General features: G+C 26.4%; 1 protein-coding gene and 1 long non-coding RNA gene across 2 annotated transcripts; one reads left to right on the top strand and one right to left on the bottom strand.

Annotated features, from left to right (window-relative positions):
• Window positions 1–106: 106 nt before the first annotated feature.
• On the bottom strand, window positions 107–3,210 carry LOC132918728 (uncharacterized). Its single transcript, XR_009660538.1, has 3 exons — window positions 2,994–3,210; window positions 2,753–2,821; window positions 107–744 (listed from the first exon to the last, which is right to left on the bottom strand). It is a non-coding gene; the product is annotated as an uncharacterized LOC132918728 (long non-coding RNA).
• Window positions 3,211–3,389: 179 nt separating this feature from the next.
• On the top strand, window positions 3,390–18,355 carry LOC132918725 (protein kinase C-like 1). Its single transcript, XM_060980156.1, has 8 exons — window positions 3,390–3,906; window positions 4,025–4,307; window positions 7,405–7,483; window positions 11,061–11,214; window positions 11,325–11,356; window positions 11,496–11,581; window positions 16,334–16,463; window positions 18,228–18,355. The coding sequence occupies exons 2-8, from the start codon at window positions 4,185–4,187 to the stop codon at window positions 18,290–18,292; spliced, it is 669 nt and encodes a 222-aa protein (XP_060836139.1). The 5' UTR covers window positions 3,390–3,906; window positions 4,025–4,184; the 3' UTR covers window positions 18,293–18,355.
• Window positions 18,356–18,368: the final 13 nt, after the last annotated feature.

Genomic DNA, 18,368 nt, shown 5'->3' with positions numbered 1-18,368 from the left:
TTTTTACAAGTATGTAATCAAATTTAAACATTGATTTTGTACAAATTATTTGACGTTCATTTGTTATTGAAGTACATTATTTATAGAATGCTTATAATTAGGGTTTGGATTTGAAGACAAATGCCTTATTATTTTGATAATGATAGAAAAATAATTCTTTTCATGAAATGTGTTTCATTTAATTTCTAAGGTATTGGATAAACATTGTTTTTGAATATTTTTGCCTTTTGTAAATATTTTTATTGGTTCCATTTTTTATTGTTTGTGTTTAATTATCAATTGATCATAATATGTATTTACAATTTAAATCGATAAAAGTTTGTGAATATGACACATTGTCGATTTTATGTTTAAAATTATCTTTTGGGTATGCTTTATTATCTCTGTTAGACATTTTGATAAATTTAATTTAACGTTTATTTAAGTATACATACTATAAATTTAAATGTGTTCTTGAGTAGATTTAAGATTGTCAATAATTGATTGTTTTCACATTTTAAGTGCATTTTTATTGTTTATATATTACCTTCAAATCCAAACCTTACTTATAATAAATTGTGATCTATTCATTTATATTTCGACCCAAAAGAGAACGCATCTAGGTAGTGACCAAAATATGTCCAAGTTTGCGCATCTCCACCAATTCTATATACCGATAATGTTAGCGTTGTTCAACATAGGATGATGCTGTCAGTCTATGTGTGCAGAACTGGTTCTTTCATGGGCCGGAATATAAATGTCAAACTAAAACGTGTAAGTCTGACATTATGTTTTGTCTATTGTGTGTTTAATAAATAGAACAATTATGTATGTAATTTAGCTATAGCTATAGTTGCTGAAGCTAATAATATCAATAATAAAATAAAATAATTTTTATGACATAATTATATCCTAACCAGTAACCACTAACCAAATTGACACGCCTTGATTAAAATCTAAGTATTGGACATTAGTATGATTAGAGAAAGAATAATAATCAATTACAAAATGTTTATTCGTCTAAGAACAGAAGGATAACATTAATTTTTTATTCATTTTTTAATCTCATACGAGCAAATTCTAAGACTGATTAATGACCTAAGAATCTGATTTCTTTATTAAATTTAAATTATTTACAATATACTTTTTTTTATATATATCAAATCTTATTAACAAAGAGTATTTTATAACAAATGGGAATTAATAGAAAAATGAATCCAACTTCCATCAAATATGAAAATTTACTAAAAGATACACTTGTCTTTTGTGTTTTATCATAAATATGAATATAAATTATAAAAATATTAGATTATTTAAATATATTATGTATAAAACATATTGGTAAGGAGAAAACATTTCCAAATGTTATTATATTATTGTAACTTACTCTAATAATTCCGATAAGTTGAGTTAAGTTTGAAGAATAGATCAACGGTGTTTCATAGACTTATGATTTATCAACAAAAAGAAATGTTAATTAAATTACATAAGATTTGTTCAGAAATACTAGAAAAGAATTTCTCTAGTAGCTCCAGTAGTCTAAAAATCATATTTTATATTATAAATGTGAGATATACAATTAATATTTAATGTCACAATAACACATATGTACAATAATAAATAATATTGGTAATGTATGTTGAATTAGATCAATTTGTATGTGTTATGTGTAAGATGTATCTATACATGCAACTGCTAACAATTGTATTATTATTAATTATTTCAAATTTTCAACAGAAGTTATCCAATTAAATAGTCTTAAAACTGTGTAATATGTATATTTAATCTTTATGAACTTAATTTAATGAAACAAATAGGTATATTACTGTTTATAATAATTTATATAGGTACTAAATTATTGGTGATGTTATATGATGTATTTATGAAAGGTGATTATAACAATATCATTAAATTGAGGTATGTATCTGTACACTCTCTCAAATTGGTACAATGGCATAAATGATAGGTATACCAAAATCTATTTGTAAATTTTAATATTTACATAAAAAGAATTAAACAAACCCTGGGGATGGAACCTCCATCAATATGTTATTCTATGACCTATGTATAATCAATGGTAATACCTATGCTATTCACAACATTATAAATACCAATTAGAAGATATACAAATTTTTTATCTTTACTAAGTTAAATTAATTTTACATTTGACAAAGTTAAAAAATATTTTAGGTAACTTTTATCTTAACTGAAATCAGTAGCGGATCCAGAAGTCACTTGGGGGGGGGATTTAAAAAAAATTAAATTATCTATTTTCATATAAACTGTAATTTATTGGAGGCCAATAATTATTTGCATTATTTCAACAACTAATGCTCTATATGTTATTAGCAAATAAAAATATCAGCTTTGAGCTCAATTTTATAATATAAAAAATACGGCCCAATGAGGGGTGATCGCCCCATCATCTCCCCCTCCCGTATCCGCAAGGTTAAACGAGCTAAGCGAAAAGTAGTTAATTTGCCATATGCATAGCCTTGGATTAGTAGATAGGTATCATAAAAATGGAATTTATTACTATTATTGTGTACGTTTAATTGTCTATCTACAACGCCGTTAATTTTTATTGATATATCATAATTGTATGGGTCATAAGATATACTTAAGCGTTTTATTATAGGTATTATAAAATCGAAATAATTGAATTCTTAAATATTTAAATTATAGCCAAGCATTATTAATTTTTAGATGATGTATTATACTGTTTATAGTGAATAGTGATCTATTTTGTATGGTAACAATCTATATACCATACATCATGTGTTCATGTCGGGCGTCATCAGTGGGCAGCGTTGAATTTGATATTTAACTCGCCAGTCGCCAACTAATTGTACAGAAAAGTGACGATGTTATCATTCTTTGTAAATGGTAATAATTAATAATCGCACTCGTCACGTTATTGTCTAAACGGTTTCTAAGTGTGTTTTATTCATTTATTAATTTTATATTATTATTTCACACTGTTGCACAAAGAAAAAAATTCCATAATATTATACCTTGTACACGTATTTACATTCACATCGATCCGACTTGACGTGTTTGTTGAAGGGAAAAATTCAAACGTGAGTATTTAGTGTTTATAAGTTACATAATATATTATTTTATTTTTTTATTGCACTTTTTACATGCATACAATTACACAAAATAATATTATGAACGATTATGAATTGCACTTGAAACGATATCGTAAAATGAAAAAATGCGAAGAAAAAAGGGGTCACGCGTGGCTGTATACGCAACTACGCGAATACGCTGTGAGCCGGCATGCTTCATGTCTTCCATCGGGTAACACCATGAGGTGGGAGTGCCGAAGGGACAGGGAGGGGGTGGTGATGTAGCCATCGGTGTCGCAGTCAAAACAACGGGCGCGAAATTCGGCCGGCGCGCACTCCAGTCATGATGCGACCGCGGTTCATCCGAGAATTTCTATTTTTAACACGCGCGCGACCGACCACCGTACGACTGTCGTCGTCGCCGTCGCCGTCGTTGTGTACGCGTGTCTCGTTTTTCGCAATAATATTATAATAGTCCTATTGTATTATCGTATTGTGCACAATGTATGACCACAACAACAACAACAACAAACAATAATTAACATTGTACTAGTCGGCGAGCAAAAGGACGTAGGTACCTTTTATATAAAATATATTATATACGGCTCGTTACTTTAATAAATCCACGACGGTCGGCGTTTTAATAATCGTATATTAAAATAAAAAAAATTCCGCTGCCCCCTCCCTCCTCTTCAACGACTATTCGCCCGGCACCCACCCCATCGGCATCATGGATCAAAAATTTCGGTCCAAAAATAATTAACCATGTATTCTAAGTCGTGACCTATAAACGGACGTATATTCTCATCGACTCGGGCAAGCACTACTTCAATTATATCGCGTACATTCGTCGGAAGTATGTACATAATATATCTATTGAGTATATAACAATCGTAATATTTTTCCAATATCGATTTTTGTGTCGTTATATATTATTTTAATGTATTTTACATTTTTATTAAATATTAATATAGACGAACGGGAGATACTCGAGGTACGTTAGATACGCGATATAGGTATTACGCGGAGCAGGTGGTCGACTGCACGCGCTAAGATATAAAATAGAGACACGCCGGGCGGGCACGACGTCGGTCCGCAGCTGATGAGGGCCGGAGCACCGCCGGTAGTCACAGAATGAGAATACAACACGCCGACATCACGATGATGTTCACTGGCAACAGGAAGAGGAGTTGTAGCAACAACTCTCAAAAAAAACAAACTGCAGACAACCGGTCCCGCAGCAACCACCGTTCCGAGGTAATACAACAAGTCTACTGTAATACATTAACCCTTAATGAGTAATGACATCAATAAATAATAAACAAATATTTTATATAATTTCTGAGGAGGAGGGAGAGAGACACGGTACCTGTGTTGTAAGTCCACGTGGTTGGTTTTTTGCTGTATCGACCATTTATTCGTGGGGTGGTTTACGTCAGATAGTTAGTTTCGCAGTGTTTTTTTTTTTTTGGAAGTAAACTCGTACCTGTATATATCTTTGGACTAACGTTACAACGTCATAATACATTTAGTTATGAGTACACGACATTCATTTCCGCGAATCAATGTTTTATTTTGGCTACAATATTGGTATAACCCGCAACATTAGTTACATATGATATTATATAATTATTCAAAACTCAACTGGATAAAAGACACTTTCTCCGACATACCCATCACATCTAGTGCCGCAACTGGGATCCTGTTTAAAGGACTAAGACACAGATATAGGCTACATGACTATAGCTCTAGCATTAGTAACGTAAATGAGACACGTGTAAAAACACTTAAAATAAAATATTGTCTTTGCTAAGTAAATAATTTTACATTAGGCAATTCAAAAGCTTACATTATCGTATATTGCTTATAATTACTAAATTGTAAATAACAGATTTGTATAAAAAAAAATAAAATTTTCACACGATCAGTCATTTCAAAAGCCAAGTTTAAAATTGTAGTTGTTGCATGAGGCCCCAAGCACGCGCTAAGGAGACCTTTTTACTCGTACATTGCTCCTGTGGTGTTTGCGGCGCTGTATAGATAACGTCATCGTTGGGCGGACCAATAATTTGATACATATTTTTATTACGATGATACTTTATTATTTCACGTGAAAAATTAAAATGATATTATAATTATAATAATAATATGACGACGCGGTGCGCACACCGCCGATGAAAATATTCGGACGATCCTCGGATGAGCCGGTGGACCAAAATAGAACGAAGACGAACGGACGGATATACCGCCGCGCCCACTTCGCCACTGTTCGGCACCGCTCCTACGTATGTTACAACACAATAATAATGCAGTGGCGGTGCCGTCGCCGATGACGGCGAACGCGTCATTTTATAAACGAGAAACGGCTCAGAAGGGACATACCGTCAAGAGGATCGAAATTAGCGCGCGTTTCTTACGGTTAACGATTAACTATGTCACCCACTGCACCGCCCCAAGCACCGTTCATTAGAATATTTAGATTATTATATAATGCCAGATTTAAGGATTTTTCCTTTTTCTGAAGATTTTCCTACAGCTGTGGGAAGAGAAATGTTCAATAGAGAAATTAATACTTTTAGGGGTTTTAAGCATTGGCGGAAACCGGAAAATCCCACTAAGCTTATATTCTTAAAAAACAAGAAATATAACAAATAATAATTTTTATATTATAAATTTGTTTATATAATATTTTATACGAAAATTAAAATTATAAGTTGGAACACTGTCGTCCTATAGTGATTTGTTTTATCGTCTGTCGAATAAAAAAAATATATAAAATTATATTAATTTGGAAATACAATATATATAAAAAATTTTCATAGTTAAAAAAATAGTTATTTTTTGCTAGATTTTCATTTAGAGTTGTAGATTACCGAAATTGGAGAACGGGTTTTGTTATTTTGGGTCTTGTTAGATTTACATAGTCTAGGACTCTAGGAGAAGTGCTGTGAAGATTTTCAGAACTTTATCTTCAATCGTTAAGTCATTACAAAGCTATAAAGTTGAAAAACTTAAAAAACTCCCAATAAAATGTGTTTTAATTTTTTTTGAAGCTCTGTAGTGAATTAATTATAAAATATAAAGTTCTGAAAATCTTCACTGCACTTCTCTTAGCTAATGTGAATCTAACAAGACCGCAAACAACAAAATCCGCTTTCCAGTTTCAGAGATCTATCTCACTAAATTAAAATAAAAATAAAATCCATTATACATACATACGAGTATATTGCATACAATTAATACATTTCTAACGACTTTGGTTTATGAGAAAAATCGTAGCCCCCCAACTTTTTCAATGGATTTCCACCTATGTTAAGGGCATTTTTTCAATGTTTTGTTTTATTATAATAATTAAATTGTATAATACATAAAAAAAATAACGCCAAAATTTTTGATAAAGGATTTTTTAGTAAATTTTGGGGTTTTTATAATATACGTTAAGTCTTATCAAATGTTCATCAAGGCAATACTATTTGTGCAGTATAATATGGAGTCACGTCGGCTAAAACACTTTCACAATAGATAATAATATTTTGTATCATACTCATTTGCGCAGGGTCATGGACTCATGATCCGAAATTTGGCTCAAACGTCAGAAAAATTCGGGTTTACGGAAGAGTAAAAGAAAAAAGAAATTTTGACTGATCGAGTGCTTGTTGAGCTTATTTTTTAGAAATAGTTTTGCTGTATTATATTAATAATTCTTTTTTATAATTCTTGATCGTTTAATAATAATAAAATATTGAAATATTATACTATCTAAATGTTGCAGTGGCGTACAACGAAAATTATTGTCTACCTACCTACTATAATTTATTCAATAGATTTTAGAAATTTTATTGTAACAGTGTAGTTCCGTTTTTTTGAATAAATTGTTTTTTGAATATTAAAATTCTGTTAACAAACAGATAAAATCACCGTGACACCGTGAATTGCCAAACATAATAAGTTTATTTATTTACGTAGATTTTAGACATATAACAAAGCCATTTATACATAAGGTGAGTTCAAATATACCTTAAACTTTAAAGACAAAAGTACCTATAGTAAAAATATACTTAACGCGCGTATGGACAATGTACGTTAATAAAGACAATAGATAATTCCTTTAAAGTTACTATTTTTCTTTAATTACTTTTTATACTTTCCAGCAATAAGGTTTTCGGTTTAATGGATGAAATATACTAATATACATTTATATTTAATATGTTTTAAAAAGTAAAATTAGCACATGATAAAAAATTTAATAGAATCACAATTGTATTATAAGAATTTATAAAATAATTGTTAATTTTATACTATAATATTATTTAATTCCTTGATTAATTATAATTATGTTTTTATTAACTTATAGAGCAGAGGTCGAAGTAAAATTCCACAAGGGTTACTTCCAACGAGTTACAATTTAGCTGATGCAGATTTAGCAGACAGCTGTAAGTATATATAATGAATATTGAGTAAAACCTTGATACATTTTTTTACTAAATAACAATTTTATTTCTTCCAATTGTTAGTTTAAGCAAAAGTGGACTACCATAAAATAAAAAAATGATTTTTGTTTTTGATGGTTTTTAATTTTTAGTATCTATTATGTGTTAAAGTAAATATTTACTTAAAATCTAAATATTGGGTTTTAATATATCTTATTTACATTAAAAATAAATGTTTACCGTTATAAATTGTGATTCATTATTTATTGGTTTTTAGACTAGGTATAACTAAATTCTATATTTTTGTGTTTACTAATACTTTACTGGATTTGTTTATTGGCCTCAATTTTATAGACTAAAGCCTAAAGGAGTTACGCCAAAATCTATAGCCAATTCACTATATTACTATACTAGACATTTTTAGATACTTATATTATTTATCAGTGAATAAATCTTAAAAATTATTAATTCATTTTATGAGTCTAAGATTTATTCAGTTATAATTTAAAATAGATCTTACAGTTTTATATTTACCTATTTTTTTTTTTTTTTTTTTTTTTTTTTTTTTGAAATATTAATATTAACACTAGTTTAATAGTGGTCCTGAATATATTTCTCGTACTGAAAGACAGTAATAGTATATTTTTAAAAATAACTATTAATAACTAATTTATTTAATTAGCTTTAACTAATTTAATATAGTATAATTTATTATATCACATCCAATTGGATCATGGACGGTGTCTTTTATAAAAAATATATATGTTTATGTTACGTTATATATCGTAATATAACGTTATTCGCTGAAAAATGTGGAAATTATCGTAATTATTTAGTAAATTACGTTAATATCCTTATGAAATATTAATAATAAAGAAATTCATTGAATGCGGTATAAATTTTAAAAATAATGATATACTAACAACAAATGAATTTGTTATGATTATAATGTATGTCTGAAAGTCAGAAATCGCCAGTCTACACCGCGAGTTTGACTGCCTTTAAATTGCAATATATACTTAGATATAATGTAAAATGAAAATTTTACTTTTTACTAATGCTTCTAAAAAAATTTTAACGAGAGTTTTCAAATTACTATTTAATAATTTAATAATATAAAGATAAAAATATAATTAATAAAAAAATAATAATAAAGTATTATAAACAAACTTAAGATATTTTTTTACTTTGACCACTGCTTGCAAATTTATACCAGTTTTTAAGTGAACATTTTCCACTCTGCCATTTGGTTTTTACATCGTATACCTAATAAATTAATAAATTAATACATTGATAAAATAATTAAAATTTATTATCGAAAAAAAAATACTAAATTTAATTTAGTTTTCAGTGGTAACTAAAATAATAGTTTTTAGTTTTTTTTTAGTTTTTAGATATATAATTCATAGAACTGTTGATTTTATTAACAATAAATTATTTATTTATTTAATAAACGCCCGTAAACTCAAATTTAATACAAATAATACAATTTATTAATATGTAGAATATAATTAACGGTGAATGAACCACGAATTAATAAAAAGTTAAAATAAATGTAGTGTATCCATCTATATTCTATATAGTTACTGGAATAAAGTTGTTTCTAATATTTTATATTAAGATTGTATAGAGTTATATTTTTATTACTCTATAATTTAAATTCAATTTTTAATAATACGCTTACTATCAATGATGTTTGACACAACAAATGATCATTGTCAATGTAACAACCAGAGTTGGGGATCATTTGAATAAAATTTTATTTGGATGATTATTTATATAGGTAATATTTTATTCGAATAAAAAATTATTCAAATAATTTTCAGTAATTTTTTCTTAGTTAACATATATGGTTGGTATTTTGATAATCAAAACATTTTTAAATTAAAAAACAATAGTTAACATTGTATTTTGATTTCACGATTGTAAATCTTCTTTTATTTCAAATAAATAGAAAAATACTATAAATGAATCAAATATTGAACTATCTAAAGAAGAAACTAGAAACTAAAGAATTCAAATATTATATTTATATTTTATATTAGCATTATGTTTGAAAATTATTCAAATACATTTTTAAACGAATAATTTTCAAATATGTTTATTCGAATAATTTTTTATTTGAATACATTATTCTTATTCGATTAATCATCTAGATTCTAGATAATATTTTGCCCAACTGTGTTAAGAACATTATAAGTTAGTGTCGCTCATATAGGTGTAGGGAGATTATATAATTATATGTAATTATATATAGACTAGTTAGATATTATTAGTCAGACTTCAACTAAACAATAAGTTATCGACAGACGAAAATGTCAACACATTATTACTAGGTAGATAATATGGAAATAAAAATTTTACGATTCTGCACAGCGTTTGTTTCAACTTTCAACGATGAAACATTTTTGTAACCCGTGTATGAAACCTGCACAGTCATCGCCTAACGGCCCTCTGTACCTCAAAGTCCAAAGCATTGTCATATTAATGCAGCGAACGAATTGCGTCCCGATAAATGATGATATTCAACAACCACACTGATAGAGTTCAATATATAAATAAATTATTTTCCTTCCCATTTAAGACAGACTTATTACTGTCAATAGCAACATTAAATATTTTATTGTTAATGGTAGGTTAAAAATGTTGTTTTCATCGATTCGTAATTATGTAGGTACATCAAAAATATTGTTTTCGTCGTTAATTTGTTAAAAATACAAGTAAGATTAGGTTATTGTATTATTATATTAAAATGTTATTATAATATTATTTATGGATTGATAAAAATTTAAATGATACAGTTTTAATATAATCAAAACGTGTTTTTACGGTAACGTCATTACCTAATATTATTTTTTATTCATTCTGAATTCAGGGATAAAAATAATCGGGACGCAATTAGTATGTCACTAATCGCAATTTTAAATAGGGATGCAATTCGTATGTAACCCATATTAAGACTGGTTGCAAACTTGCAACAATAAAATATGTATTTCGAATACTGATCAGTTATGTAAAAAACAACAGTAAATGTCACTGAAGTACTTCTTGTAAATTAAATAAGTTATAGTATAATGTAATAATACATTGTTTAAATTTAAATTTAATACCTATTTTATATTTTAATATTTTAATTTGTAATATTATTTTATTATTTGGGATTCACTTGAACAACTAACGTCTAGTTTATAATGATAATTACCAATTTATTTTGGTCAATAACGTTGATAGCAGGGGAGTAATGGCATTATTTTTCATTTAATGCCATTTTTTAGCATGAATATTAGAAAATATTATTTTAAAAGTTTTTTATTATCGATAAATAATTATTCAATAATGATATTTACACTTTACACGGGGTTATATGAACTTGTACTATTTTAATATAATTAAAATTATTAAATTCATTAGTTTTATTAAAAAAAACTATAATTATTTAGTTAATTTATGTATGATGTATAATAATACAATTTTAAGATAGTTAGAAATAGTTAGTACATTTAAATTATTTATTATTACTAGTAAGTAGTAATAAACTGAAGTAAATGTTGATTACATTTATTTATTTATTTTTTTATAGTACAACAACGAGTTGATATAGCCAGAGGCCATGCAATTACTAGAAGACGTGGTGCGATTAAACATCAAAAAGTACATATCGTAAAAGGACATAAGTTTTTAGCTAAATTTTTCAGACAACCGACGTTTTGTGCCTTTTGCAAAGATTTTTTATGGTAAAAAATAGAAATTAAGATTTACCTTTAAAATTTAAATAGCTAATATTTAATTTAATACAAATCTTCTTTATAAAATTCTTCATTATTTTATCATTTTAATGTTATAGGGGTTTTGGAAAACAAGGATATCAATGTCAATGTAAGCATCACCATTCATGTATTGTATAATATAGTATATAATAATGATGGTTTAACATCGTCACTATAGAATTAATATATTGTCAAACTGTAAAATAATGTATTTTAAGTATATTTTGTTAATTCAAGTATTTTTTTAGCTTGTCAAACAGCTGTACATAAAAAATGTCACGACAAACTTCTTATACAATGTCCAGGCACCGGGCGCGATACAGAAAGCACTGTGGTGAGTCGATCAAACTACGAATGAAATAGGCTATTATTAATAATTTGTTCGAAGACATTATTAAAATGAAAAATTGTAAAGTATTAAAAAGGTGTCTTGTGAAATGGTAAAATACTAAAAAATATTAATTTTATTATTGATGAGAAGATTCCAAGAGCTAATTCTAAAAATTATCTTATAGTATAAGTTGACATATTTACATTAAACACGTGTTAACCATGTTGTCGTACTTATGAAATTACTATGGACTATGGTCTAGCTATGACTAATGAAAAAACAAAGTAATAAACAAAATATAAGTATATCAACACGACAACACATGGCTGAGAGTTGTTAAATATCAGCAACAAATTACATTTAGACTTTTATTGTTTATTTATCAAACATATTATTTCCTGAATATAAAAATTGACATATCTTTTAAAATTTATTGATACATAAATTTATTACTAATTTTAATGAAATAGGTATTAAGTAGTTATTTTTAATATTAATCTTATATAAGCTTTAAATTATTTTTGTTTTTTTTTTTAAATTATTAATAATTTTTAATAACACATATTATAAAGAAAGTATCTTCTCTCAGGTATTGTGAAACAAAATCAATAAATATTTTGTTAAAACGAATTAGTATTTCTGGTCATTTTTCATTTTTTTCTATGGACACATTTTTTAAATTTAAAAACACAAATAATACAATTTTTTAATATGACCGACATTAGTAATTAATTTATAAAACATTAACACCTTTTATTATTATAACATTTTTTAGTTTATTTTAAATTCTGATGTTTAAATTAAATGAAATACTATTATGGCGTGCGTGGAGTATAATATTAATAATATTATCTTTAGTAACTTAGTATCAATTATTAGTGCATTATTTTTATCTGTATTATTAAAATATCATAAGATGATTAATTAATCGAAACTATATATTATTCACTTGTATAATGGATTTTAAATTCAAAAGAAAAAACCTATTTTTAGGTATAGGTTCATAGGTAATATTAGATAGCGTAATGTTGTATAAACAATAATGATTGCCATAATTCAAATAAATTAAACTAAATCTATCGATATTTATAATATGTATTATTGCATTAGGTTATATTCATATATTATACTTAGTAGTTCTGTATTATTTTATTAGTATTTAACTGTTTTATTTTACTTTCTGTTAATAACATTTGTTTTCTCTTTATTTTTCTTTGTACACGAAACTTTTCTAAATTACCTACGTTCTTATATAAATACTATAATCATTAATCAGATAGTTATTTTGTTAAGTAAATAGTTTAATTCTCTATATTTATACATAAATTATAAATAGAAGTACTATTATATAAAGAAATATTTCAAGTCTATTTAATTAATTATTATTTTTTGAATTACAACCAAATTATTAAAACCGTTAGGTATGATGAAAAATCGTTAATTTTTAAATAAAATATCCAATTTTATTGAAAAAAATTGTAATAAATAAATTTTTATTATGATAGGCATCTTAAAATACAATAGTTACATTTTAATGAATTCAATTTCTACTATAATTCGTTAGATCGAAATTCGAAATTATTCAAAATAAGAACAATATAACAATCAAGAACTGCTGTAACTATAAGTTTTGAGTTCTGTGTAATAGTAAAATTGTGTAATATTGTACTATTAATGAGTAACTAACAATTATTGTATAATTATTATAGTGTTGATATAGTCTGTACTTTGAAAAAAAAAATGTACCTTTGCATTTATTTAAGTTTTAAAACAATAAAATCAAGTGTTGTAAATATTCTGATGAAGGAGGGGTGGATGGGTTGCTTATTTCACCCCGACACATGAAAAATAAAAAAAAAGTCACGATTGTTATATAAATAATATATATTGATATAATGTGTTAAAGTAGATGAGCAAAGAAATATCAAATTTTTGAAAATCCATTGATAATTAATTTTCCAAGTGTACGAATGATTAATAAAATATATGTTTGACTATAATTTGATTATTGACTAATTGTTTATTATAATGGTTCGCCCATTTTTATAGTGTTTTTTATAATGGAATATTGGTAAATTTAAATATGATATAAATTAATTGCATAGCTATACATTTTATTTATTGTACAATACAAATTAGCCCATAAGAAATCTTAAATGAAATATCAAACTAACAGCAAAAGATTGATTATATTTTATAAAATTAAACCCTAAATTATAGAAATTATTACACATATAGAGTGGAATATAATCAATTTAATTTAAATACATTTTAAATTAACTATGAATTACAAATAAATTAAATATAAAGTAAAACTCGTCCCTGATAAAAGTTATATTTATGCTACTGATTAAAGCAATGAAAAAATCTTGCGCACGGGCCTGTCTGAAGTAAATAAATAATGTTAGGTATTACAGTGGTAGTAAAACGCACTAGCTGAAAACTGCTGTTTCAATGTAAGGATATAGTTAACAGGTGATTTTATGGGCTGTAGTCAATTTGCACCAAAATTGACCCAAAATATATACAACATGTGTAATTTGCACCACTTTTTTAAAAATGCGTTTGTAATTTGCACCAAAATTAAAATCGATCATTTTTTCGATAAGTTTCTATATCCTAATATAAATTACAAATTCTATTTTTGACTACCTGTCGGTGGTGCAAATTACATATCCTTATTTTGGTGCAAATCACAAACTCCCATTTTATGAATATATAACATTTAAAAGTAGAGACTCACATATTTTAGAGACAAAATATTGATTGGATATCGGATAATAATTAGAAATAATAGACTAGTAACCAGATTTTAAAATAAGCTTATCTTAAACATTAACGGTAAAACACTAGTGGCGTAATTAGAAATTTTTCTCGGGGAGAGGATTCAATTTTTTTAGTAGAAAACTGTTAACTTTATTTCTAAAAAAAAACCTTAAATTCTATTAAAAACAAAATTATTTAGAATATTATAATAATTAAAATAATACGGCACTGGGGAAATCTATCCCCACACACCCGCCATAATCACCGCCCCTGTAAAAAATCTACATCAGGCAACTGCCTAAAAAAATATCAGAAGAGCAAAGACTAACCTTAATTCGAATATTAATATAATTAACGAAATATAATTCGGTTAGTATCTACAATTTGTAAGTTCTTGGCGATACTTATTTATCATAATTTTATACAATTATATTTTATTTTGTCAATTAAAAAAACTTTTATATTTTAATTATATATGATATTATTTTGATGAATGTAATTATAATTTTGCTCAGTTAATAGAAAACTATGTTCAATTTGAGTAGAGACTTAAGAAAAAGAAAAAGAGAGAATTTTAATCTGTGATAAATTGTAATTTTTTTATTGTAATTAAATATAGAAAATATATAGAATATAGATAGTATTAATAATACCTATTTAAGTATGTAAATCATTTTTAGTTTTCTAAATTTTGGTTGTTTAGTGATTGGAACATTTTTTTTTTTAAATCGCACGTACAAAAATATGTTGGGTAGTTCTAAAAATTCCTTAGCACTATTTCTGCTCCACTGATTGTATCATTTGTTTATGAGTTTAATGTATAATATGCATAAGCAATTTATAACTAACTTAAGGAAACTATTACCTTTATTATATTTTTTGTTATTTATTACAAATTTACATTAATTAATTTATATCACTTATAACTTATAAGTGTAATGTTTATATAAAGTTATATTTCAGAAGCCATTTAAAATTTGATCAACAAATTGTCTTGTTATTAATATAGGTAAATGTTTTCACCCTATTTATTTCCACAGTATATTGATTTAAATTTTACATTATATAATATTATTTATACAAATTAGACTTAGAGTTTAGATTTCAATAATTACTATTTATTTTAATTAATTCGCATTTATTATGATATCTATTAAATTTAATATAATTTGTGTTTTCTATTAGTATACAATATTCGGAAGGATTATAATTTATAATCAAATTAAGATCCATCTAAGTAATAATGAATGTAAACACTTAGTAATACAACTGATAATGATTATTAAAATGTCACATACAATTTGATAGGTATGAGGTTTCTATAGTAGTACCTATACATAGACTATTTTTATGAGAAAGCAAATAAGGCAAATACTTTTTGCACTTATAAAGGTAATTTAATTATCAATAAACGCATTATATTTAGTTTCTTTTTTATATAAGTAAACATTTAAGTGACAATAGTTTAATATGTAATGAATGTAATGATTTATGAGACGATGACTAGTATACATTAGCCATTAGTAATCTTTTGGAATTACCTACGAGGTACTCAGCATGCATTATACAATTACACAATTTGTATTCTGAAAACATGATTTTACGCTATACAAAATCCATGATTTTGAATGGTTATTTTTTATAATTAAGTACTAGACTAGTTATTTTTAAAATAGAAAAATATATTGCTAAAATATGATGGAATTTAAACTGCAGATAAATGTGTGGATAATCAGACTAAATTTATAACTATAACATCAACAAGCATAAGGGCCTAAGTTATAAAATAAATAGCCAATTATGTTCTTCGAAGTACTTACATTTTATGTGGCTTAGTAGTATTTTACCACGCACAAATGTTTTTAAAACAATTGTTATGTTTAATTCAGTTTGTTTTATGGTGTATCATGCACCTAGTTGATTTACATTAATCAATAATACTATTTTTTAAGCTATAATAGTGTAATTTAAATTTATATTGATTTACAGTATTTAAGAGAACGATTCAAAATAGATGTACCACATCGTTTCAAAGGATATAATTTCATGTCACCAACATTTTGTGATCACTGTGGTTCACTTTTGTACGGGTTGTTCAAACAAGGCCTCAAATGCGAAGGTATGACAGATTTTTATGGTATACTTAAACACAGTACGTACGTTATTATAAGTAAAACACAACATTTAAAACATATAAACAAATAATAACATATAGGTATATTTTAATATAACATTTAATATTCATCTTGTGGCTAGCTCAATTCATGGGAAAGATGTCGCTGTAGGTATGAGGTTTTTTTCGTGGCAAATATCCAATAAAAAACCAAGTTCGTTAGATATATTTTACTTAATATTGTGCATTATAACAATTATAAAGTCAAACGCATTTATGTTTATAATTTCGAAATAAATCAATGGATAAGGCAATTTTTTACGACATGGTTCAATGTTTTGTCTATGTAAATAAACACTACGAGTGTTAGTATTATTGTTGTTGATTATCACGAGAAATTTAATTGCGAAAACAGTCCGCGCGTTCCGATGTGCCAAGAAAATGTTTTTATAATCAATCCGGACTAAGTCATTTTTAGCTTGACGTTTCGCCAAAACTTAATTTTTTCAAAAGCTATCCTATACTTTATACCACACGCATTGCATTTTGATTAAAGATTATAATATATGATGATTTCAAACGAAAAATACAATCGGTTTTTAATCACCATCTTCTAACATCTTTTGCACTGGGGTGTTATTACTACTATGTTTATTGGAACTTGGAAGATACCCAATCTGTCAATTCACCGTAGCATAAATCTGACATTACTTTATTTTTTTAAGGTTTATATGGCATTTGGCATAAACTAACATTCCTTATAGCCAACTTTCAAAGTTCACATTGTTTAGGTAAACGAGTACAAAAGTATTTTGCATGTAATGGAGAAAACTGTATTGTGTACTTAATAATAATAACATGTTTCTGGTAACGTTTTTATATTTGTTTATACTTATGTAAATATATATTCATTATATTTAGTATTTGAATGCAGGTATCAACTTCACGGAACTTTAAGGTTTAATAATCTAAATTTAGATAAATTAAAATTATAATATTTATAATTTAAGACTGAACTTCAATGAGTTATTGAAATATAAGTATAATATCATTTGCACTACGTAGTTGTGTCATAGTTTATCGTAGTTGCCAAATTTAATCTATCAAAAATGTCGTATGTATTAATAAGTATCCATTTTATTATGTTTGGTCTGCTTTTTAGACAATCTGGTGTTTTCAGGTGGGTGCTTTGGCAAAAAATGTTATACTTAAATCTTGCAATAATGCTTGGCAATGATAATTTTTTTCATAGTACTATTGAATATTGACCTTGGTAAAGTTTATAACGTAAGTGAATAGTTTCGGGTAATTTACAATCGCCGCAATTGGGTACCTACTTGTAATGATCCTTTTTTAAGTACAATGTGAACATGTAATGTTTGGTGTCCCAAAAAGCTAAATTTTTATAGTTAGTACAATTCGTTGACCTTGGCATAAACTAGGTGAGACTAACTATTTTTGCACGGTGCAATGTTTCATTTTTTCTTCAAGTATATTCTTTAAACCGTTGACGTGTGCTGAGTGATGAGTTTAATTTTAAGTTTCTAAGTGAACAAAATTGCCATTATCCGTAAAAAGTTTTAAAAATATTTGAACTAATTTAATATATATATATATAAATACAAATAACCTTGACCAAAGTGTTTTAGAAAAAAATTAGCTAAAACGATTTTCACGTCAATTTCGGACCAAAAAAGAAAGCGAAATTTGAAATACATAAATTGATGCACTAGAAGACGAGTATATTGAAACTAATTTTTGTCATTTCAGAAATATGTTTGTGTGTAAGCATTTCGTGTTTTAAATTTCTTTTGGCAGTCGTTCAAGCCGTTTAATTCGCTTTCGGAGCTTGCCAAACGTGCCAAGACATCAGCTCAGCCGTACGTTCGGTCGGGAAGCGCCCGTAGTCTT

The sequence above is a fragment of the Rhopalosiphum padi genome, chromosome 1, assembly GCF_020882245.1.
Source record: "Rhopalosiphum padi isolate XX-2018 chromosome 1, ASM2088224v1, whole genome shotgun sequence".
In the NCBI taxonomy this organism is placed as follows: Eukaryota; Metazoa; Arthropoda; class Insecta; order Hemiptera; family Aphididae; genus Rhopalosiphum; species Rhopalosiphum padi.
The sequence above is the reverse complement of the archived record's forward strand: the minus strand, read 5'-3'. Positions and strand labels throughout refer to the sequence as shown.

Bases quoted from the DNA above. Each gene is read 5' to 3' on its own strand.
- LOC132918725 (XM_060980156.1), top strand. From the start codon at position 4,185: ATGAGAATACAACACGCCGACATCACGATGATGTTCACTGGCAACAGG. The intron at 7,484-11,060 runs GTAAGTATATAT...ATTTTTTTATAG, and splicing joins TGCAGATTTAGCAGACAGCT to TACAACAACGAGTTGATATA. The intron at 11,215-11,324 runs GTAAAAAATAGA...TTAATGTTATAG, and splicing joins TTTTGCAAAGATTTTTTATG to GGGTTTTGGAAAACAAGGAT.